The 23,137-nt window shown below is 44.3% G+C and overlaps 1 protein-coding gene across 4 annotated transcripts in view; it reads left to right on the top strand.

Annotated features, from left to right (window-relative positions):
• Positions 1 to 23,137, top strand: part of LOC124619581 (origin recognition complex subunit 5) — a 174,990-nt gene that overhangs the window by 69,241 nt on the left and 82,612 nt on the right. For 3 of the 4 annotated variants that reach the window (XM_047146077.1, XM_047146076.1, XM_047146078.1), the window contains exons 2-5: positions 6,268 to 6,562; positions 6,727 to 6,898; positions 6,983 to 7,092; positions 13,031 to 13,217. In XM_047146077.1, the coding sequence (XP_047002033.1) occupies positions 6,268 to 6,562; positions 6,727 to 6,898; positions 6,983 to 7,092; positions 13,031 to 13,217 (764 nt within the window). Of the gene's footprint in view, positions 1 to 6,125; positions 6,145 to 6,267; positions 6,563 to 6,726; positions 6,899 to 6,982; positions 7,093 to 13,030; positions 13,218 to 23,137 lie in introns of those variants that run through there. The other variant, XM_047146079.1, reaches the window with a different exon arrangement.

Genomic DNA, 23,137 nt, shown 5'->3' with positions numbered 1-23,137 from the left:
CCGACTGATCTACCCTGTTGCGGCTCTACCAGGTGTTAATCCAGTCCCGTCTGGATTTTGGGAGCCTGGCTTATGGGTCAGCATCCCCATCTGCGTTGCGGGTGCTGGACCCCATTCTCCACAGTCGGATACGCCTTGCCACTGGTGCTTTCCGCACCAGCCCTGTGGACAGCATACTAGTGGAGGCAGGTGTCCCTCCACTGCGGTTATGTCGCCAACAATTACTGGCTGCTTATGCTGCCCATGTTTTTAGCTTGCCCGGGCATCCAAATTACCGTGTCCTGTTCCCGCAGTCAGTCGTCCATCTGCCAGAATGTCGGCCCCAGTCGGGTTATCCGATCGCCGTACGCGTCAAAGAGCTCCCCTCTGGGCTTGGGTTTTTCCCAGTTCCACCTCATGTCTGGGCACCTCTGCGCACGCCCCCATGGTGTGTGCCTCGCCCTTGCCTTTGGCTCGATTTGGCACAGGGCCCGAAGGACTCAGTCCCTCCGGAGGCCTTCAGATGCCACTTTTATTCCATCCTGGCCACGTGTCAGGGCTCTGGAGTTGTTTACACCGACGGCTCGATGGTCGCTGGTCGAGTCGGTTATGCGCTAACTCTCGGGGACCATTCCGAACAACGTTCCTTGCGGCTGGCTGCAGCATTTACACTGCTGAGCTGGTCGCCATCTTTCGTGCCCTAGAGTATATCCGCTCCTGCTCAGGTGAGTCCTTCGTTATCTGTAGCGATTCCCTGAGCGGTTTACGAGCTCTCAACCAGTGTTTCCTCCGTTCTCGTCTGGTAATGGCTATCCATGAGTCCCTGCATCCTCTTGCGCGTTGCGGCCGCTCTGTGGTCTTCGTGTGGACCCCAGGCCATGTTGGGATACCTGGCAATGAGAATGTTGACCGCTTGGCGAAAGAGGCCACTAGTAACTCATCTCTGGAGATTGGCCTCCCGGAGACTGATTTGCGGGCAGTTTTACGCCGCACAGTTCTTTTGGTTTGGGACACTGAATGGCGCAATCTGCCCATGCCCAACAAACTCCGTCCAATCGTGGTGACGACGACTGTGTGGCGGTCGTCCATTCGGGTCTCCCGCCAGAAGTCTGTTGTCCTCTGCCGGCTGCGCATTGGGCACACTCGGCTTACGCACGGCCACTTATTGCGCCGTGAGGACGCACCCCTATGTCGCTGCGGCTCTGTGTTATCTGTGGTCCATATTTTATTGGAGTGTCCGCTTTTAGCTGTGCTCAGGCAGTCGTTCGCACTGCCTGACACGCTCCCTGCCCTTTTAACAGATGACTCTGCTACGGCTGGCTTAGTTTTACGTTTTATTCGGGCAGGGGGATTTTATCATTTAATCTGAGTGTTTCTGTTTTATTTTATTGTTTTGTGTTGATTCTGGCCTTTGGCCTATGATTTTAAACTGATTTTGTAATGTGTTTTTAAGTGGTTGGCTTTTCCTTTTTTTTTATTTCTCTGGTCGGCCAACCACCGTCGCACTCTGTGTGATTTTAGTTCGTTTTGTCTGGTCTTTGTCTCGGTTTCTCTTGTTCTGTGTCATCTGTGCTTACTTCTGTTAATCTTTTTTATTCTCTGTGGGTGTTTTTAGTACTTGGAAAAAGGGACCGATGACCGTAGCAGTCTGGTCCCTTTAATCACACAAACCAACCAGCTCCATCCAAGCCTCTCCCAGTGGCTTGGACAACTTCCTCTCTGCCCCCCCCCCCGCCATGAGGAGGTCATTTTAAGTGGGCTCTTTATTGGGCACTGCCTTTTTAGCCATTTTCATTTGATAATTGGCGCCACCCCACCACTTTGTACACATTATGCCCAAGTTTTAACTGTCCACCACTTCCTGATGGACTGCCCATTTTTTAACTGTTTATGTTCCTGCTTGGGTTTGCCATCTGATTTATCAGCCATTTTAGCAAATGACCATGTTTTACTTTTTATCCACCAAAGCAATATGGAAAAGGCCATTTAATTTTTAGTTTTGGACGTCTGTTTCTGTATGGTGTCTTTTTTTTTTGTAGCCCTTTTTCCCTGTGCCTGTCTTTAACTGTCTTCTATTATGTCAGTTGGGACTGACATATAGTCATTTTTTAACTCCTCTCTGTCTTCGTGTTGTATAGTTTTGACTTGGACGTGTATGACCCCAGTTGTTGTTTGCTCCCTAAAACAAAACAACAAAAAAACAATATGAAGTCATCACAGTAAGATTGTACATTCCAAACCCAAAGCGCTGCTACCAGTGCCAATATTACAACCATACTTTCATATCCTGTCAAAACATGGCCAAATGTGTTCTATTTGATAGGGATGTTCATGAGGGCAATTGCCTGCCTCCTTTCCCCATGTCAATCACAGTGGCAACCATGTAGCCTCATCCCGAGAATGCTCTGTGTATCTCAAAGAGTGGGCCATCCAGGAAATACTGGTGAAGGAAAAAGTGCTGTAAGTTGTTGCTTTCAAGTTGTTGGCTAGTCGAAAGCCTTGCATTATACCATCTGGCACTTACAGTACTGTTCTTGCTACACCTTGCTCAATGAAGGACACAGTCACGCAGACTTGTGACCTCAAATTCAGCACCGTGGCTGTAAAATTGCCCAGTGTCATGGTAGCATCCCCATCTCCATCTCCTCCAGATGTACAAGAAGCCAACACATCTTCACCTCCGAGGGCAAAATTGACAGCTACTGCAGTCAGCAGACATTCCAGAACCTGTCTGAAATGTGCTCTCTTGGCTGACCTTCTCAATCAATTCAACCTCATCTGTCTTAACACTGGAGCCCCCACATTCCTTTCAGATGCCACCCACACCTGTTCCTATGTGGTCCTTTCAGTTCGCACTGCCCAGCTTGCAGTCATCTCGAGTGGTAAGTTCTCTCTGACGTGTACTCAAGTGACCATTTCCCATGTGCTATCCATTTGCTGACTCCTACCCCACCTATGTGTAAACCCAATAGGCAGCTTTCTAAGGCCAACTGCCTCCCTGGGGAATTTCAATGAATAACATTTTGCCTGTCGGGATGACCAGGTAGCATACCTTACAAATGTTATCTTTACCGCCACAGAACGTTCCATTACTCGCACTTCATATTTACTACTCGGTGTCCTGGTCCCCTAGTGGACCGAGCCGTGCTGCGACACATTTTTGTGCATAGATGTGCTCTCCACGTTTTTAACCATCGTCCTATGATGGTGAACTGCATTTGTTATAAACAGTTGCATGCACAGTGCCATCACATTCTTCAGGATAGCGAAAAAGGTATCTGGATTTCATTTAAAACAGTTCTTTTAACAGTACCGCTCCCTCTTCTATTATGTGGGCCAACCACCAACGGCTCTCTCTGACCAATTTCCATTCTCCAATTTCTGGCCTGACTGCAGCAGATGGTCATTGTGGGCCCCATTGCTATCTTCAATGTATGTTTTTTGTCTGAGTTATCAGCTGTTTTAGCAACTGACATATGGGCTGTCTACCGCATTTTACTTTTTATCCATCATAGCAATATGGCAAAGGACATTTAATCTTCTGTTCAGGACCTCTATTATCTGTATGGTGTATTTTTTTGACCTTCCTCCAAGAGAAAGTCCCTGTTTTTAGCTCTTTCTTCCCTCAGTTGGGCTTAACACACAATCACTGTTAACTTCTCTTCTGTTTCATATTAATGTTCTAAGGTTTGGACAGGGTGCATCTTGTTCAATGGTTTCACATCCTCCCATGACATGTCGATAGTGTGTCTTTGCATGAACCAGTTGTTTTAGGTGGTCCTCATAGGTAATCCAGAGGGTTGCAGTTGCCATGTAATTGTTTGTCACTTACTTAGCTGTCAGGGTAAGTCCTTGCATTGCACCTCACAGTATTACAAAAGGTACTGGAGCTGCAACAAGTAGAAAAACAGAAAACACAAGCTACCTCTTATTTGCAGTGGCACATTCTATCGACAGTCGGGATTAAAGTTCGATATAAAGTACAACCACCAGAAGATGTGCTGAGAGAAATTATGTGCCTACCAGGAAATCAAAGTAGCTTTCAGTGGACATATTTATCTTAAAGTGCCATTGGTGGCTGGTCTAAATTGTAGTGGGAGCATTGTCATTGTGAATTCTATTCCAGATGTCTGTAAATAAGGCTGAATGTTCAACCAACAGATTGGCATTTTGTTTTAAAGTTCTCCCACAGTTGGTGACTGGCAGGCAGTGGAACCTACAGATATTGAAAAAAGTATGGTTTTATGAACTGCCTTTGAAGCATCCTCCATCGGTCAGTATGAAAAGCACAGCATTCTAAGATGATATGATGTATTCTCAAAACTAAGATCTTCATCAGCTGTCTATACCGTGCAGTTTTCCTCCTTGAGCTTATGGATCGTAGATAGTCATCCATTTGTAAAGCTTGGAATAACAATTGGATGGAGAGATTGGATTGCTAATCTCCATATAGATGAGGTGTTGAATCACAGATGGGCACAATGACAAAGACCGATAATATATTAAAGCTTACAGACAAATTTTTTCTCCTGCAGTAGTGCGTGCACACGCTATTTGGGAGTCTTTTTCATCGTGTCCATCTGCTATTCATAGATCAACTAGAGAAGAAAAAGTTTATGAGTCTACATATGTATCTAATGTCCATTGCACTATGGATGCATGGAACAACAAACATCAAACTTAAGGAACACATGTGCAGGTCACATATATTGCCACCAGGGTAAGTAAGTTACTAGCAATTCACCATATGTACTAGATATGCTGTTGGCTGGGGTTTATCAGTTGCCAAAATTTTATTTTTCATAATTCGTATTGAAGATAATTCTCAGATGTTGCATTCAAAAATCATGCTTCACATTCTAAGCCATGTTCCTTGTCATTTATTTCCGCCTCTTTATGTGTGACTTCTTCATATTTCTGTGCATGTGAAAGCCATCAAGAGGCATACCTATCATCTTTCTGTCCCTGTTCTGTCTCAGTAAACATGGTTTGCTTTGGTGTCTATACCTACGTCAGTCAAACTTTTGTGACACAAAACTGAGCAGCAGAAGCACCAACATCCCAAAAACTTCATACCCTGCCAGTACACACCATTCCTCCTGTCCAGAAACGTGTTAGCTGTCTCTGTCTTTTCAGAAACGCACACTGTGGCACAAAAAGGACCCAGAGAACACTTCATTCCTCTGTATTAGCAAATCAACACCAAGGCTACAATGGCAGTAGAATGTTACCCAAAGATTTCCTCCTTATGATGTCCACCTCCTCCTCCTCCTCCTCCCTCCCCCCCCCCCCCCCCCCCCCCCTCTGTATTTCTCAACCTTCCGCCTTCCTTCTTGAGAGATATTGAATAATAGTAGCAACAGAATCACCTAGGATATCAAGCTATACCCACTATGAAACACCACAAATCTCATGTGTTAGCGCTTTTGGTCTGTTAAATTAGAGAAATATACTTAAAAACTTTTTAGTGTGTTGGCTTATGGACAGCCTGATTGGTTACTGATATAGTTGTGAGGTCTTTATTCAGGAGTAAAAGTGACCACTCACCAAATTGTGAAAGTGTGGAGTTATCAACAGGCACACACAATGGCATGATGCTTTGCTATCTTTTGAAAAAGGACCTTTGATGAGCAAGAGTGATCTGGAGTACAGGAGGAATTGGGTATAGGTAGTTAGAGGCTTGGAGGGAGACAGCTGGTGTGCAGGATAGGAATGCAGGAGAGAGGGGTGGTAGATATATGAGCTAGACATTCAACGTGTGCACACTGGACTGAATGACATGCATTGGTCGGTGAAGATGACGTGGGAGTGTGGACTGGAAGAGGGTGTCAGGACAGAGGAAGTGGGAAACTGTTGGGTAGAGGGTTTGGGGATAGTGGGTTAACAGACATTGAGACTAGGAAGATTACAGGAGTGAAGGATGTGTTGTTCCAAGGATAACTTCCATCTGTGTGGTTAATTGTGATGGCCACTTATTCTGGTGGGCAGTTGGTTGGGGGTCATGTCCACACAAAATGTTGTCCAGAACTCGAAGCATATTACAGGGTCCCACAAGTCACATGTGACCACATTGGTCGGGACTGGTGGTTGTGATTGTGGTGGTTGTGGTTGTGGTGGGTGTGCATGTGCGTGTGGGTGTTAACAAAGGTGATAAGGAAAACAAAAGTAAGTTATTTCCATTCTGCCAGAACTTTTCTCATTATAGTTTTGAGATTGTTTATTTTAACTATTGTCACTAAAACTAAACTTGTTTTCTGTTTTTATTGCCATGTGTATGTTAATTTTCAGGGATGTGATGAAGTCACAATTTAAGAAAAGCAGTAAGAAAAACAAAGCAAAAGTTGCAAAAGATGTTGGCCCATTGTGTCCCACCTTTGACAAGGAAGAATGGGAAAATGATTTTGCAACATTTCCGGAGGGACTTGGGGGTACTGATCAAGTTGATCCACTAGTTATGCTACAAGAAAGCGAACGGTTTCAGCATATTTCAGAAGAATGTGAATGTGAAGTAGAACAAGAGTTAACAAAGAATATACTCTGTAGACAAGATGAAATTAGAAGAATTTTAGGTCTCATAGGCCAGGTTAGTCCACTATTAGCAAACTGTCATGGGAGATAAATTTATTTTGTCTTTTCATTTGCAGTCTTTACATCTATACAAGTTCTTTTCCTTGTTAAATGTACACAAACCTATAATTGCACATATTTTTCTGTATGTTTGTTTTTAAATGCATTGTTAATTTTCAGTGTAAAAATCAGTTACCCCAAAGCATATTTATTTATGGACATTCTGGAACAGGAAAGTCATTTGTACTGGAAAACATACTCGACAAGCTGAAATACAGACATGTTGTCATTGATTGTGTCCAATGTTATATGCCAAAATTACTGTACATGAGCATTCTGAATGCTGTTGCAGGTATTCGAAACTTATTAGCTGACAGTACTTGCAAAAATTAATTTTTAGTTAGGTATCAACTACCAATTGTCTTTTCTCTTACAGAACATCATATGACTGTTGATAATAACTATGAACCATATGCATCTTGTGACAATATTTTGGACTTTACTTTAAATCTCAAGGCAGCAATGAAGTGCAACAGTTTTATTATTGTAAGTATTTATTTTGTAGACTTATTTGATGATCTCTTTCACTATTGTTTTTCTTATCTATAAACAATTAAATATAGTGGTCATTAGTTCCTTTTCATTACATTTGTCTAGAGCACGTATAAAATGCTTTTGTATCGTTCTTTTTATTCACTGTTCGTGTTCGCACTGTATGCTCACCCCATCGCACTCAGATTTGTTTGTCTATCAAATATGTTAAATTGATGGTAGTCACATTCAGATTAAGTCTCATCTGAGTCCACAGTGTTGAAGTATTTTGCCAGAATTACCACCACTGAAAGTCAGTATCCAATTTTCCAGATCAACAGAATTATCTGTGAGACGAGTGTTCTGTTCCACCAATGAAAAAGCAGATGACTGTTCCTCCTCCATGTGGGAAATGGATTCAGCATTATTTATGGCTCATGATAAATAGTCTTCTCATGGTAGGCTGGACTACAGCATGATGCAGCAACCCACAGAGAGAAGTAAAGAAATACTTCTCAACCTTTTTAGCTTGATCTGAGAGAAATAGGACAATTTTATGACTCTTGGAGGGAAGCCATTTTAATATCCTCTTCAATACCTGGGGTGCACCCTACATGTGCAAATAGTTATCACTATGTTGTCTTCACTGACTCTGAGAGAAAACTTTGGAGCAATGTTCACACACTGCCCTGGTGAATTTTGGAGTGCAGGTGGCTCCTTAGTCACTTCCAGTATGGGTTCAGAAGATACTCAGCAAGCACTGATAATGTAATGCTATAATGCCGCTGGAGGTGGCTATACAACAGGCTTCCACTTACCAGCATTACTTACTAGGTATTCTTTTTAGTCTTGAGAAGGCTTATGATACTACTTGGTGGCATAATAGCCTTGGACAGTTCCAAGAATGTGGGGCGTCCAGGGAAGTCTACCAGTATTCCTACAATCCCTCCTTTCCTCTGTTGTTTTAAATACTCAGACAGCAGTATGTCATCCTCTTCTTTCGAACAAGATGTACCTCAAGTGTGTGTTAGTGTGACAACATTTAGAATTGTGATTAACAGTAACATGTCCACAGTTAATGGGTCCAGCCCGGTGCTCCCTGTGTGGACAACTTTTCTATTCGTAGATCATCTACTATTCTTGCAAGCACCTCACACCAGCTGCAGCTGACAATCAGAAGTCAGGTGGAATGGGCATATAAAACTTGTTTTAAATTTTTGACTGAGAAAACTAACTATGTATGTCTTTCTTGACCATTTGTACTCTGGTTTTAATTTTTATGAAATTTTATGACCATAATTTTTGACAGAAAGCTTACTTGGCTGCCACATTTGAGGTCTTTGAAAGTAAGGTTTTTCGAAATGCTGAATATTTTTAAAATGTAATGGCTGCAGGACTTGGCAGAAGACTGAATGTATCCACTTTAGTTTTATTGATCCGTTCTTCAATCCCACCTCAACTATGGATGTGTGATGTATGGGTTATCAGAAGAATCACTTTGAAATATATGGATTGGGCAGTGACTCCTCGTGAGAGCACCAAGAATACAAAATGTGTTCCTACCCCCTGTTGGAGGCAGGTCATCCTATTGGTGATACACTTTTACAATCTTTCTAACATCTGTTAGTGAATAACACAGTTTTATGGATATGTACTCCATTAGTACAAAGGTTTTTCTTGTAGAAATACTTGTGGAAGATACTGATATTTATGGTAAGGTTGCAATGAAAGCCGACATTAACTTAAGAGGCCCAGAGTTTTTTTAAATTGATGTTTAAAAATGAATGCACTCGAAATGAAAGTCCATTGTTTTAAAGTACCTCAAAAAAAAAATTCCAGGTTTTCGGTGTGGTATGCACAATTACTTTGAAACAAGGGGCCAGTTCCCTGTTTTTAGATTGGAGCACTGTGATATTGAAGTCATTGGAGCAGATGAGATGTCACCAAAGCTTAAAGTTTCTCATCTGCTCTGATCTGCCCTACACACATTGCAGGGCAGCAGAGAAAACAATCCATATAGTACAGGACAAACTGCTCCCTCCTTCAACCCTAGAAGAAACATGTATCATTATGCTGGTCACCAGAGCATGCAGGATTTCAAGGAAATGAGCTAGCAGATGTAGTGGATAAGGTGGCCTGCAGGGAGCTTAATGTGAGGCAATATACTATTCTCCAGCACGGTGTCATCTTCCTATTGAGCTGAAAAGCAATGAAGCTGTGGGAGGTGGAGTGGCAGGCAGTGAGGAGGAAAATAAGATGCAGTCATTAAAGACACCCATCTGGTCTGGGCATATGTCATACTGGTCACTCAGATGGAATGAAGTCGCTCTGATCTACGAAACAGCACCCTGTCCGTTAAATCCTGTCTTCAAACTCCAGTGGGAGGCTCATCCAGTATGTGGTGCTTGTACTGTACAAACTACAATGTACTACATTTTAACAAAGTAGCTGATTAGAGAGAGAGAGAGAGAGAGAGAGAGAGAGAGAGAGAGAGAGAGAGAGAGCCACTGAGTTCATAGATATTAATGACGCTTATCGCAGGATAAAAGTGCACATGACAAAAAACCACATGCTATTGAATTGGTGTAGAAATGAGAACAGCATTCCTTGAGCATTTGTGTGAAGTATAACTGTCTCTGCACTGTGCACAAGCTATTGAAACTATTTTGTTCATGACCCTGTTTAGTACTATCTCCTCCCCCCCCCCCCCCCCACCCCCCCACCCCACCCGCCTTCCCGCATCCCCTCATAGTTCTCTCCACATAGTGGTGCGATGTTACTTTGTATTTGCAACTGGTTAGTTTGCAGGCACCACCATTTTATTTAGACTATCTTTAAAGATCTATTAAATGCAAACATGCAGTTTTTAATCTCCCTTTAACTTTAGGTAGGGGACGCTTTTGTGGCCCCAAAATATTTAGGGACAATTTTGGTTTTCATATCTGTGAAGTATACATTACTTGAACATATGAGAGATGCTAAGCAAAGCAGTAAGCATTCTAAAAACACCCTTGGTGCAGGTCTTCGTTTGCTTACAATGTGTTTATTTGAGCTGTCATGGCTTCATCATAGGTACAGAGTATTTGGTTTTGAATGACTATCCTGTGTGAAAATCATAACATTCATTGTTATGTGGAGTATGGAATCTGTTATGTGATCTTCATAAAAGACCACCGCTTTGCCAATAATTGGCATTTCACAGTGACTCTTCATAATCAGTCAAATACGTGAAGTTTTCTGTATTTGACAATCATTTCCCATTGGCATCCAAGAAGTGTCAGTCAGTGGAACAAGCAAAGAAAAGTACACTTAAGCTTCATGCATGCTGTCACATTTGCACTTCTGAATCAAATTATGATCTTTTAATTATAAATCTGGTGCCATTTCATGATCTGCTTATATGTATCTCCCTCCGCAAAATGCCAGACAAGTTTTGAGGTGTGGCCATAAAGCTTGTTTCATTGGGTTTAACAAAAGGAATAACTTGGTAATTTACATTGTGGACCAGTCACATACCCAGCTATACTGGCTGCACAAGTTTTATCATTTTGGTCCTCCACTGACTTCTATTGAAGTACATAATCAGAGACTACACTTTTTTTTTTTTTTTTCCAAGCAAAAATCATTGTGTAATTTCCTGATGAGCTTGTTGTCACTTCTGGAGGCTACACGCCAAAGTATGACACTGCACTGTAGTTAAGTGACATAGGTATTTCCAATGAGGGCAAAATAACATGAAATATGACTCAAAGAAATGACAGTTCATCTTTAATAGAGGAAACAAAACTTGCTGTAAAAGTTGAGACACTGGTTTTGGAGGCAACTGCATTTATATGAAATCTATGATGTAGAAGACAGTCGTTACCTAGGAGTAGGTTTTAAAAATAACTCACAAATCTCAACCCAGTGGGTATCCCACTTGCTAACATTTGGAGAAAAATATGAGCTGAAAGAAAGCAGGACCCAAAAATGTTGCAGCTGATCCTGTTGACTTTCAGGTATTTCATTGATATGTCTGAATGTTGGCTATAACATTATGAAACTGAGATGTGGAGCAGAACAGACTATGGATGCACTCAGAAATACCACTGCCAAAGTATCTGAAGAATGACACACTGTGTCTTATGGAATAGAAAACTGCTGGAAAATATTAAGATTTTCATGGCTACAGTGAGGGAGGTTATGAAGCAAAATTATTGCAGGAAGCTGGCCAAGTGAGATGGCAGGAGAGCGATACACTGGCATATTCTTAAGGGCAAACAGTGAGCCTTTCAGAATATGAAATTTTGTCCTGTCTTTCTTATTCACCCAGCTTGGCTATCATTGTTTTCTTTCTCTGGTTTTCAGAGCGTTGTCTAACACAATGGAGTGGTATGAAACATTATCCACTACTATTCCAGGATTTGGGGAAATATTTTATAGCAGCAAATTGGAAACCATTGGAGCATTCATTTCCTTGTGATAATCACCTTCCTTCCAGGAACAAAACAGCAATAAACAGTTTGGAATGAAGCTGAGCTGGCATGAAGGACAATTATCCTGCCATTCTTTGCTATTAAAGCTTTCATTGTTATTTTGGCTGTGCGGTCTGTCCTACCTCTTGGCAATGTGACACACATTAACCCACATCTCGTAAAGTCACACAATGGTGTCAAATGAAAACTTCTGAAAGCATGCAAATAATGGCATCTCCAGGCCACTATATCACTTCTCCCAATTATAAACTTTAGATACAAAAACAATTTGTACCAGAAAAAGAGCTCATGAAGACATTTTCAAAGAGATGACTCATTTCCATAAACAGTTCTTTGAGTATAACAGGAGGCTAGTTTATTGTAGGGTACTCCTTGCAGTGATGATAGCCATATATGTCTGAGTATTGCAACCTGTTGTAATGTGTTCATCTTGGTAATCCATCTATCATAACTTCTTTTCTTGCCCAGTGTTTCCAGGAGAGTATGACCAGGTAATGCTTAGTTGTTCTCATCTTCCTCCTTTCCAACCTGCAACACTATAGACTTATGAATATCTGTCCACAACTCACTATATATCTAAAATCGTACTCCTGCTGTTGCACTCCAGTTCAGAGCACTTATGCACAAACAAATTTATGGCTTTCTCTGTGGATTGTAATTCCCCTTCCAACCTTCGATATCACTGAAGCTGACAAACATGTTCCTGGACAACCTCTTTTGTGGCAGACTTCACCTAGACACATTACACTGCTGCTAAAACATCACTAATACGATAACACTATTTCACAGCAACAGCTTTAAAACACTATGCTTCACAACAAGAACAAAGGAACACAGAAGCAGCTGTTGTTCACCAGCACATGGTACTGTGTACTGACTGGGTGACAACAGGCTGCAGTATACTTGCCAGCCTATTCATGGTGTGGAAGGGAAACAGGCTCGTCATTGGTGTTAGCTGAGCAATGGCTTCATGTCCCCTCCAATGGTTTAACTATCAAGTTATAAGTTATTTTCAAAGAACAGTATTTCTAGTGTTTCTCCAAAAAGCCCACCACCCTGCCCCTTGTTTTCCTGTGAAGGACCAAGCCTTTGCCCCTCCATATCCCATACAGATATCGTCTATCATCATTCCCCTCCCTCTGCTGTTACTACATCTCCACAACCATCCACTTCCTGCTCCAAACCACCCACTCCCATTGTGGGTTGCAGCACTAGGAGCAAAAACTCTCTCTCTCTCTCTCTCTCTCTCTCTCTCTCTCTCTCTCTCTCTCTGTGTGTGTGTGTGTGTGTGTGTGTGTGTGTGTGTGTGTGTGTGTGTGTGTGTGTGTGTGTTTCACTTCCAAGACACACATTTACACACATTTTTATATATTTGTCTCCACGATCTCATCCTGTGTTTCTAGTTAATAATACAGTATTTTATGATGTAGTAATATAGACATCTGTTAGATTTACTTTTTTTAATAAACTGTTTGCAGGTCCTCGATAAATGCGAAAGGTTGCGTGATATGTCAAAAACCATATTGCCAGCTTTTAATCGTTTGAAGCAGTTGACTGGCTTGAATGTGTGTGTTATTTTTTTGAGCAATATTATTCCTGAAAAATTCCACTCAGCAAAAGGATACTTTGAAACAATTCCAGTACACTTCAAGCAGTATAATAAAGGTCTGTGAAACTGACCTCGAATCTCGTAAGTGATAATTTGAAGTAACTAAATTTTTTGTAGTAATAATCATAGTTGTAACATTATTACTGCACCCATCCACACCATATTTATTATCCCATTTTGCATAATTTAAAATAAGAATTTAACTTCCTATTATTGCTCTCTCATTTTATATTCTTTTTGCCTCATTTTGTATCCTAGTAAATCTAGTTTCTAAACTGTTATTTATGACTGCATTTTTAACTTTTCAAGGGCTCATCTTTAAACAAAATCCCGTATCTCTTCTAAACTGAATCCATCTCCTTATTAACAATTTCTCTGCTTATCATTGCAGCAGTCACTTTTTTAATACTGTTTGCGTCATTCCTTTCTAATTTTTGGTTTCTCGTATCCCACAATTCTGTCTTGCATCAGTCCAAGCATGAATCCTTGCACATTCTACCTAGATCATTAAACTGACCTTCACCCTTCCGAAAAAATTCAGTCTAACTTGTCCTAAAATCTTGTCTTGCACTTGATATCCTTCTCAGTGGACTTACTATTGAAATTTGGTTTCTCTGGCTGCCACACATACTCCACACAACTCTCCATGATTTCCATCACTCTGTCTCCACTCTGGTCTTTCCATCCAAACCTTGACCATAATGAATGGCATCTGCTCATTTAGCGAAATTATTTTGCTCACTGGCAGTATTTTAATGCATCCCATTTCTGTGACTGACTGTTGCCCTTGGGAGATCACTGTTCATGCATCTGAATCAATGCAAGAACAGATATAACTTCTGTTATGTGCAACAACATAGGGTTAGCAGTCTCTGGGCTCAACATTAAATTTGACAATTGCTTGCTTTTGAGTGCATGCCAGCACAACATTAGTTGAAGAGGAATCTGCAGATGTGGTCACTCATGAACACCTGGTTGAAGTATTCAAAAGGTAGCAAAGTAGTTTAGTGAACTGTATGGTCAAATGTTGGAAGAATATAGAATAATAATGTGCATGTAAGGAATGTCATCCAAGATTGAACCATTCATGAAAATTGAGGTTTTATTCAAATTGTGTGGTGTGATATATATATTTTTTAATAACTCAGTGCTAACTTTTGATAAAATATATGCTAAATAATCATTGATATGTCAGTGAACCTAAAGGAACACCATCCAGTTAATTATCAGATAATGCTAAGGATGAAACAATCCGTAATTGACAAGCAGAGGAGTAATTATCATTTAATGCACAGGTGAGAGGAGGTTCACAATCTCTAGTAGCTGGAACAATATTATGAATAGCATCTGAGGCAGCTGTTTGCTCTACTTATGTCTTATTCATGCCTGAGAGTACCTCTACTCGAGTAAGAACCAATTTAAGTGCCTGGATGGTTCCTTTGGAAAGGACATGACTGACTGGCTAACTTCCCCATCTGAGCTTGTAGGTTGACTGTAATGACCTTACCTTCAGTGGGATGCTTAAAATCTGTCTTCTTTCCTTCGAAAAATCTTGCTTATGCAGTAGTTTGTCACAGAAGACCCCACTTTTAGCTCCAAATCCATGTTTAATCATGCTGAGGTAATGAATAACCTGCTTCCCATTACTCACTTGCTTAATTGGAAGTGCACCCCCCCCCCTCTCTCTCTCTCTCTCTCTCTCTCTCTCTCTCTCTCTCTCTCTCTCTCTCTCACACACTCACACACACACACACACACACACACACACACACACACACACACACAAACGCATTTGCAAGTTTACTGATCTGACTGAACGGTTGCCCTGTAAGACATTGTCTCCTCTCAGCGTCCTGTTAATAGTCACTAAGTGCTATGAGTAAATTTTAAATAATGTTTCACAGTACCAACTAATTAGATTTCAAAGTTTATTCACATTTGTACATTTATTTTCCCAGTCTTTTCTGACAATGATGATCGGCTTCTGCATAGCAAACTCACACTTGTAATAATACACATCAGTAAACTGACAAGAACTGTAATGAGTGTATAGTACACAAACAAGAGGCAATAATACATTGTCCATAGTCAATAAAGAGTGAAACCTCACATAGCAAGCATAATTTGTTCCAGAATCTTACTCTTAGTGTGTGACATTTGTTAAGTGAAATAATTTATCCATATAAATTAATGGAAAATATGGTAATGTGTTCCATGCAGAAAAAGCACTAAAAGTTTTATCTTATCCATGCCATGTATTCAAAGAAAATTATACATGCAGTATTATGTACTTTATTATTCACGATACATAACTAATTCCTTTTTACTAGGAAGCTATCTATAGTCATTGGTTTCTGCTGATGCTGCAACACGTGGCGAAAATGTAACACAGAATTAGTGTCAGATAAATTTGTAGCGTTTGTAGCCACTGCTTTATTGGGGTGATGGTTTTCACTGTATGATGCAACCGATTTCCATGCTTTCAGGATTTCTCGTATTGCGCGAGAAGATTGCTGCTTTGCCTCCTCCTCCTCCTCCTCCTCCTTCTCCTCCTCCTCTTCTGAAGAACTCATTTCCACAACTTCCTGCTTTGAAACACACTGAAACTCTATAAGCTCTTCAGTGGTCATTCCTTGGCTGTGATCTTCCACAAGCTCATAGATATCATTGTTATCCACTTCTAATCCCATGCTCTTGGTCAAAGACACAATCTCATTGACCGCAGGCTCCACAGGCAGTGACTCAGATGTCTATCACACTCGACAATGCACTCTGGCCAAAGCTTCTTCCAAGCAGAATTGAGAGTTCTCATGGTAACCCCTTCCCATGCCTTTTCGATCATCTTGACACAGGCAACGATATTGAAGGGATGTTTCCAAAACTCCAAGAGTGAGACTGGTAGCTTCAGTCAGCTCAAAACAATGCTCAAAGAATGCTTTAGCGTAGAGTTTCTTAAACTTAGATATAAACTGCTGGTCCACATATACCGTGACATCCGTTGTGTTGCAAGGTGCCACATATACTATTTGTATACGTATACGTATACATATACGTGTATGTCGTCGTTGTCGTTTCTTCTTTCTCTCGTCAATATCAGAGGATGAGAAATGTTTGTTTGTGTTTACCTATTTGTTGTCAACAACGTACAACTACACGGCCACAGTATCACCTGATACCGGAATGGTTAGCTTAATATAGTATAAAGATAGTGGGTTTCGATGCGGAGTTATTTAAATGTGATATTATTTTTCATTTAACCTTTGAGACTTTAAGAACCAGCTGCTCTTAATGAGGCCCAAAACTTGACTTGTAATAAGAGCTCTTGCGAGCAGTCTGTCACAATATTTATAATACATAAGGCTCTACACCACTATAAGAAAATATCACTGTTCATGAAATAACAAAATATCGAAAGAGATAAGGCCCGGGGACCTTGAAGGCCAAGAAAATTGCCCATATCCAATGATCCATCTTCCAGGAAATGTTAGGTTTGGATAATGTGTCACCTGACGACTAGAATGTGCAGGAGCCCCGTCATGCTGGAGGAACATACGCATTCTAGTAGCCAAATGAACCTCTTCCAGTGACGCTGGAACCCCCCTGCGGGTCCGGGGATTAGAATAGGCCCGCGGTATTCCTGCCTGTCGTAAGAGGCGACTAAAAGGAGTCCATCCCCCTCACGGGGGTAGTTCGCGCCTGCGTCCGGAGACGGACGGTTCCACGACCTATCATCGTGGTCCTTTTGGTTTTTTCACTTCTCGTTTCTTCCTTCCTTTTGTTGGTTCCTTTCTTTGCTCTTCTCCACCTCACTGTCTTCCTTACTCTTTCCCTTGCCTTCTCCTTGCCTTCTCATTGCCTTTTTCTCCTTGCCTTCTCATTGCCTTTTTCTCCTTGCCTTCTCATTGCCTTTTTCTCCTTGCCTTCTCATTGCCTTCTCATTGCCTTTTTCTCCTTGCCTTCTCATTGCCTTTTTCTCCTTGCCTTCTCATTGCCTTCTTCTCCTTGCCTTCTTATTGCCTTCTTCCCCTTGCTTTCTCATTGCCTTCTTCTCCTTGCCTTCTCTGGTCTCCGCCTCAGCGTTTGAGACAGTCTGTCCTCTTTCTCCCTCTCTCTCTTCTTTTTCCTCTTCTTCCTTCCTCCCTGTGCGTGTCTGAAGGCCGACCCACGCGTTCGCACGCGTAGCCGGTGACGGGGTAACGCGTAAGTCCCCGCCCTGGGTAGACATGTAAGGCACGCGCGTACCCCCTGGTAAAGGCCAGGCCCGGGGAGGGGTGATTGCCTGAGCTGATACCTTCTGACCATGCCGATTGGTCCCTCCGTCTGTTTCTCGGGAGGTGTGACCTGAGGTGTAAACATTCACCTAAGGCGGGAGTGCCCTCTGAGAGGGTCCCCACAAGGAAGGAGCGCGCCATCGGAGACGCTGGCAATCATGGGGGATTCCTCCGCAATGGATTCTACTCCATCTCTTTCGACTTCGACCCAAAAACGGAAACGTGACCAGCCAACAGTGACAAAAGTACTACCGCCTGCCCCACAGTTCCTCGTAGTTTCTCGAACTGAGGACGGAAAGGATTTTTCCTCTGTCAACCCTTTCGTTATTCAGAAGGGCGTAGATGCCATAGCCGGATCTGTCAAATCCTGTACCAGGTTGCGTAACGGCACCTTATTACTGGAAACTGAGAATGCCTTTCAGGCACAAAAACTGCTTCGGGCCACCCTCCTGTACACGTTCCCTGTCCGGGTGGAGGCCCACCGAACTTTGAATTCGTCTCGTGGTGTGGTCTATACTGACTCCCTCGACGGATTGACTGACGAGGAGCTTCAATCATTCCTCGCTGAGCAGGGCGTGACGGCTGTCCATAGGGTCATGAAAAAGGTCAACAATGACCTTGTACCGACCCGGACAATTTTCTTGACCTTCGATAGTGTTAAGCTGCCATCGCGCATCAAGGCGGGCTACGAGGTTATTTCTGTTCGCCCCTATATCCCGACACCTACGCGCTGCTACCAGTGTCAGCGTTTCAATCACACTCGACAGTCTTGTTCCAATGCGGCTAAATGTGTCACCTGTGGCAGGGATGCCCATGAGGGTGACTGTCCACCTCCGTCTCCTCGTTGTGTGAACTGTCAGGGTGACCATGCAGCATCCTCCCGCGACTGTCCTGTCTATAAGGAAGAACGCTGTATCCAGGAAATTCGGGTCAAAGAGAAAGTGTCCACCTCGGCTGCTCGCAAGCTATTGGCTAGTAGGAAGCCCACGCTGCTCCCAGCGGGGAAATACAGTACTGTCCTCGCCTCTCCTCGGACTACCATCCCGTGCAGACTTCCTCCGTACCTCGACCTCACAGCCTTCGACCGGTCCTTCCACTACACGTCCTTCCAAAAAGGCGCATAGGAAGCACAGTTCTCCTTCCCCGCCACGGCGCATTTCTTCTCTTGCGCCACCCAGCGGCTGCCGCCCCAGGCCGTCATCCGTTTCGCCTGGCCGCACCGCTGGTCGCCGTACATCTGGCCGTTCACTGGCGGAGGAAGCTCCCCCTCCCGGCCATCCTCCCGAGATGGCCGATGACCCTATAGACCCAATGGACGATGACTGTCCGCCTACTGATAGCGGCGGCAGTGCTCGCTCGAAGCCAGGCCCTAAGCGGCCTTCGAGGTGACCACTTCTCTCATCTTTCTTTTCTTACGATGGCACTTATTCACTGGAATATTCGCAGCATTCGCTCCAACCGAGAGGACTTGAAGTTGCTGCTCCGCTTGCACCGTCCGCTCGTCGTAGCCCTCCAGGAAACGAAACTACGCCCATGCGATCAAATTGCCTTGGCACACTACACCTCTGTGCGTTTTGACCTGTGGTAGGTATCCCAGCTCATGGAGGGGTTATGTTGCTGGTCCGGGATGATATTTACTACGATCCCATCACGTTGCAAACCGGCCTGCAGGCAGTTGCCATCCGCATTACTCTCCCCACTTTTACGTTTTCCTTTTGTACCGTTTACACTCCATCGTCATCTGCCGTTACCAGGGCAGACGTGATGCAACTTATTGCTCAGCTACCTGCACCATTTTTGTTAACTGGAGACTTCAATGCCCACCATCCCCTTTGGGGCTCTCCAGCATCCTGCCCGAGGGGCTCCTTGTTAGCAGACCTTTTCAACCAGCTCGATCTTGTCTGCCTCAATACTGGCGCCCCTACTTTTCTTTCGGACACATCTCACACCTATTCCCATTTAGACCTCTCTATATGTACTCCCCAACTTGCACGCCGGTTTGAGTGGTATGCACTTTCTGATACATATTCGAGCGACCATTTCCCGTGTGTTATCCATCTCCTGCAGCATACTCCCTCTCCGTGCTCCTCTCGTTGGACCATCTCCAAGGCAGACTGGGAGCTCTTCTCTTCCAGGGCTACCTTTCAGGATCAAACCTTCACAAGCTGCGATCGTCAGGTCGCACACCTCACGGAAGTCATTCTCGCTGCTGCTGAATATTCCATCCCTCACCCTACTTCTTCTCCACGTCGCGTACCGGTCCCCTGGTGGACCGCAGCATGTAGAGATGCTTTACGTGCTCGTCGACGTGCTTTACGCACCTTTAAGCGCCACCCTACAGTGGCGAATTGTATTAATTATAAACGATTACGTGCTCAGTGTCGTCGTATTATTAAAGAAAGCAAGAAAGCCAGCTGGGCTGCTTTCACAAGCACCTTCAACAGTTCTACCCCTTCTTCTGTTGTCTGGGGTAGCCTGCGCCGGCTATCTGGCACTAAGGTCCACTCCCCAGTTTCTGGCTTGAAGGTCGCGAATGAAGTCCTTGTGGCCCCTGAGGCTGTCTCCAATGCCTTCGGCCGCTTTTTCGCCGAGGTTTCGAGCTCCGCTCATTACCACCCTGCCTTCCTCCCCCGCAAACAGGCAGAGGAGGCTAGGCCACCTGACTTCCGCTCCTCGAATTGTGAAAGTTATAATGCCCCATTCACCATGCGGGAACTCGAAACCGCACTTGGCCGATCACGGTCCTCCGCTCCAGGGCCTGATTCTATTCATATTCAGATGCTGAAGAACCTTTCTCCTGCGGGTAAAGGTTTTCTTCTTCGTACATACAATCGCATCTGGATTGAGGGACATGTTCCCGCATGCTGGCGCGAGTCTATTGTTGTCCCGATTCCTAAGCCGGGGAAGGACAAGCACTTGCCTTCCAGTTATCGACCTATCTCGCTTACCAGCTGTGTCTGTAAAGTGATGGAGCGAATGGTTAACTCTCGATTGGTTTGGCTGCTCGAGTCTCGACGCCTACTTACCAATGTACAATGTGGATTTCGAAGGCGCCGCTCTGCTGTTGACCATCTGGTTACCTTGTCGACCTTCATTATGAATAACTTCTTGCGGAAGCGCCCGACCGCGGCTGTGTTCTTTGATTTGGAGAAGGCTTACGACACCTGTTGGAGGGCGGGCATTCTCCGCACCATGCATACATGGGGCTTTCGCGGTCGCCTCCCTCTTTTTATTCATTCCTTTTTAATGGATCGACAGTTTCAGGTACGTGTGGGTTCTGTCCTGTCCGACACCTTTCGCCAGGAGAATGGGGTGCCACAGGGCTCAGTTTTGAGCGTCGCTCTCTTCGCCATCGCGATCAATCCAATAATGGATTGCCTCCCAGCTGATGTATCAGGCTCCCTTTTCGTGGACGATTTTACCATCTATTGCAGCGCGCAGTGTGCACGTGTCCTGGAGCGCTGTCTTCAGCGTTCTCTTGACCGTCTTTACTCCTGGAGTGTCGCCAATGGCTTCCGTTTTTCTGCCGAGAAGACGGTCTGTATTAACTTCTGGCGCTACAAAGAGTTTCTCCCACCGTCCTTACGACTCGGTCCCGTTGCTCTCCCACTCGTGGAGACAATCAAATTTTTAGGCCTTACCTTTGACAGGAAACTTAGCTGGTCTCCACATGTGTCATATTTGGCCGCCCGTTGTACCCGTTCTTTAAATGTCCTCCGTGTTCTCAGTGGTATGTCGTGGGGAGCGGATCGAACCGTCCTACTTCGTCTATATCGGTCGATCGTCCGCTCCAAGCTGGATTATGGGAGCTTCGTATACTCCTCTGCACGGCCATCCATCTTACGCCGCCTCAACTCCATACAACATCGGGGTTTACGACTTGCGATCGGAGCATTTTATACCAGTCCCGTAGAGAGTCTTCATGCTGACGCTGGCGAATTGCCACTCACCTACCGGCGCGATATACTGCTTTGTCGGTATGCCTGTCGGCTACTGTCAATGCCCGACCATCCGTCTTATCGTTCCTTTTTTGACGACTCTCTTGACCTTCAATACGGGTTGTATGTCTCTGCCTTGCTACCCCCTGGAGTTCGCTTTCATCGCCTCCTTCAACACCTTCATTTTTCACTCCCTGCAACCTTTCGGGTGGGCGAGAGCCGCACGCCACCTTGGCTCCAGGCTCAGGTCCGCGTTCACCTCGACCTCAGCTCGCTCCCAAAAGAGGTCACCCCCGGTTCGGTCTACCACTCCCGTTTTTTGGAACTTCGTTCGAAGTTCAACAACATGACTTTCATTTATACAGATGGCTCTAAGACCAATGACGGGGTCGGGTGTTCCTTTATTGTCGGGGCACAAAGTTTCCAATACCGGCTCCATGGCCATTGTTCGGTCTTCACAGCTGAGCTCTTTGCCCTCTACCAGGCTGTTCTTTACATCTGCCGCCACCGACATTCTGCTTATGTCATCTGCTCAGATTCCCTGAGTGCCATCCAGAGCCTCAGTGATCCGTACCCGGTTCACCCTTTCGTACACCGGATCCAACGCTCTCTTCAGCAGCTGGTGGACGTCGGTACGCCGGTTAGCTTTATGTGGGTTCCTGGCCATGTCGGTATCCCTGGGAACGAAGCTGCAGATGCCGCGGCCAAGGCTGCGGTCCTCCAGCCTCGGACAGCTTCTTGTTGTGTCCCTTCGTCCGATTTTAGCAGGGTCATTTGTCGGCGCGTTGTGTCGCTGTGGCATGCCGATTGGGCTGCACTTACCGACAACAAGCTTCGGGCCTTAAAACCTCTTCCCGTGGCTTGGACGTCCTCCTCACGCCCTTCTCGGCGGGAGGAGGTCGTTTTAGCAAGGTTAAGAATTGGACACTGCCGGTTCAGCCATCGCCATCTGCTGACGGCTGCGCCGGCGCCGTTCTGCCCATGTGGGCACTTGCTGACGGTTAGACACATTTTAATGTCCTGTCCTGATCTTAACACACTGCGCCTCGATCTTAACCTGCCTAATACTTTCGATGCCATTTTAGCGGATGACCCACGAGCAGCTGCTCGTGTTCTTTGTTTTATCAATTTGACACACCTCGCTAAGGACATTTGATGATGTTTTTTAATCCTATGCCTGTCAGTCTGTCTTTTATTGTGTTTTCCCTTTTAGTTGTTGTTGTCAACTTGTGCCTCGCGGTGCATTCTTAGAGTAGTCAGGGCGCTAATGACCATTGAAGTTGTGCGCCCGAAAACCACAAAAAAAAAAAAAAAAAAAAAAAAGTGACGCTGGAAGCTCATTTTCAAGGAAGTGTAGACAACTTGGTCCTGTAAGGACCAACATATGAAACGAAAATGCATTGAACCCCAGCTATCTGTATGTTCAATAAAAATTGAACGCATGTTATATGTCATCAATTCAACAATTTGTCTATACTATCATCTCCTAGAACATTTACTATTCCTCCTGGAACATCCTGTATAATTATTTGGGTCTCCACGGGTCATTGAAAGTTTTCAGTGCTAGACGCACGACATCGTCCGACCCTCGCGGGAATACAGTGTGGGCACAAGCTAGTGGAACAATGGCCGGGGGGTACCGCGCATGTCGTATGCGGCAAAAATGGGAATTCGCGTCTGACGAGGAGCGTGTGTAGACAGGTGCTGCAGAGAGGTTGACTGCTGTGTCATCATAGTATCCACCGTTGGAGGTTCGAATCCTCCCTC

The sequence above is a fragment of the Schistocerca americana genome, chromosome 6 (assembly GCF_021461395.2).
Source record: "Schistocerca americana isolate TAMUIC-IGC-003095 chromosome 6, iqSchAmer2.1, whole genome shotgun sequence".
Classification (NCBI taxonomy): domain Eukaryota; kingdom Metazoa; phylum Arthropoda; class Insecta; order Orthoptera; family Acrididae; genus Schistocerca; species Schistocerca americana.
This window is presented reverse-complemented; position numbering and strand designations above follow the sequence as displayed.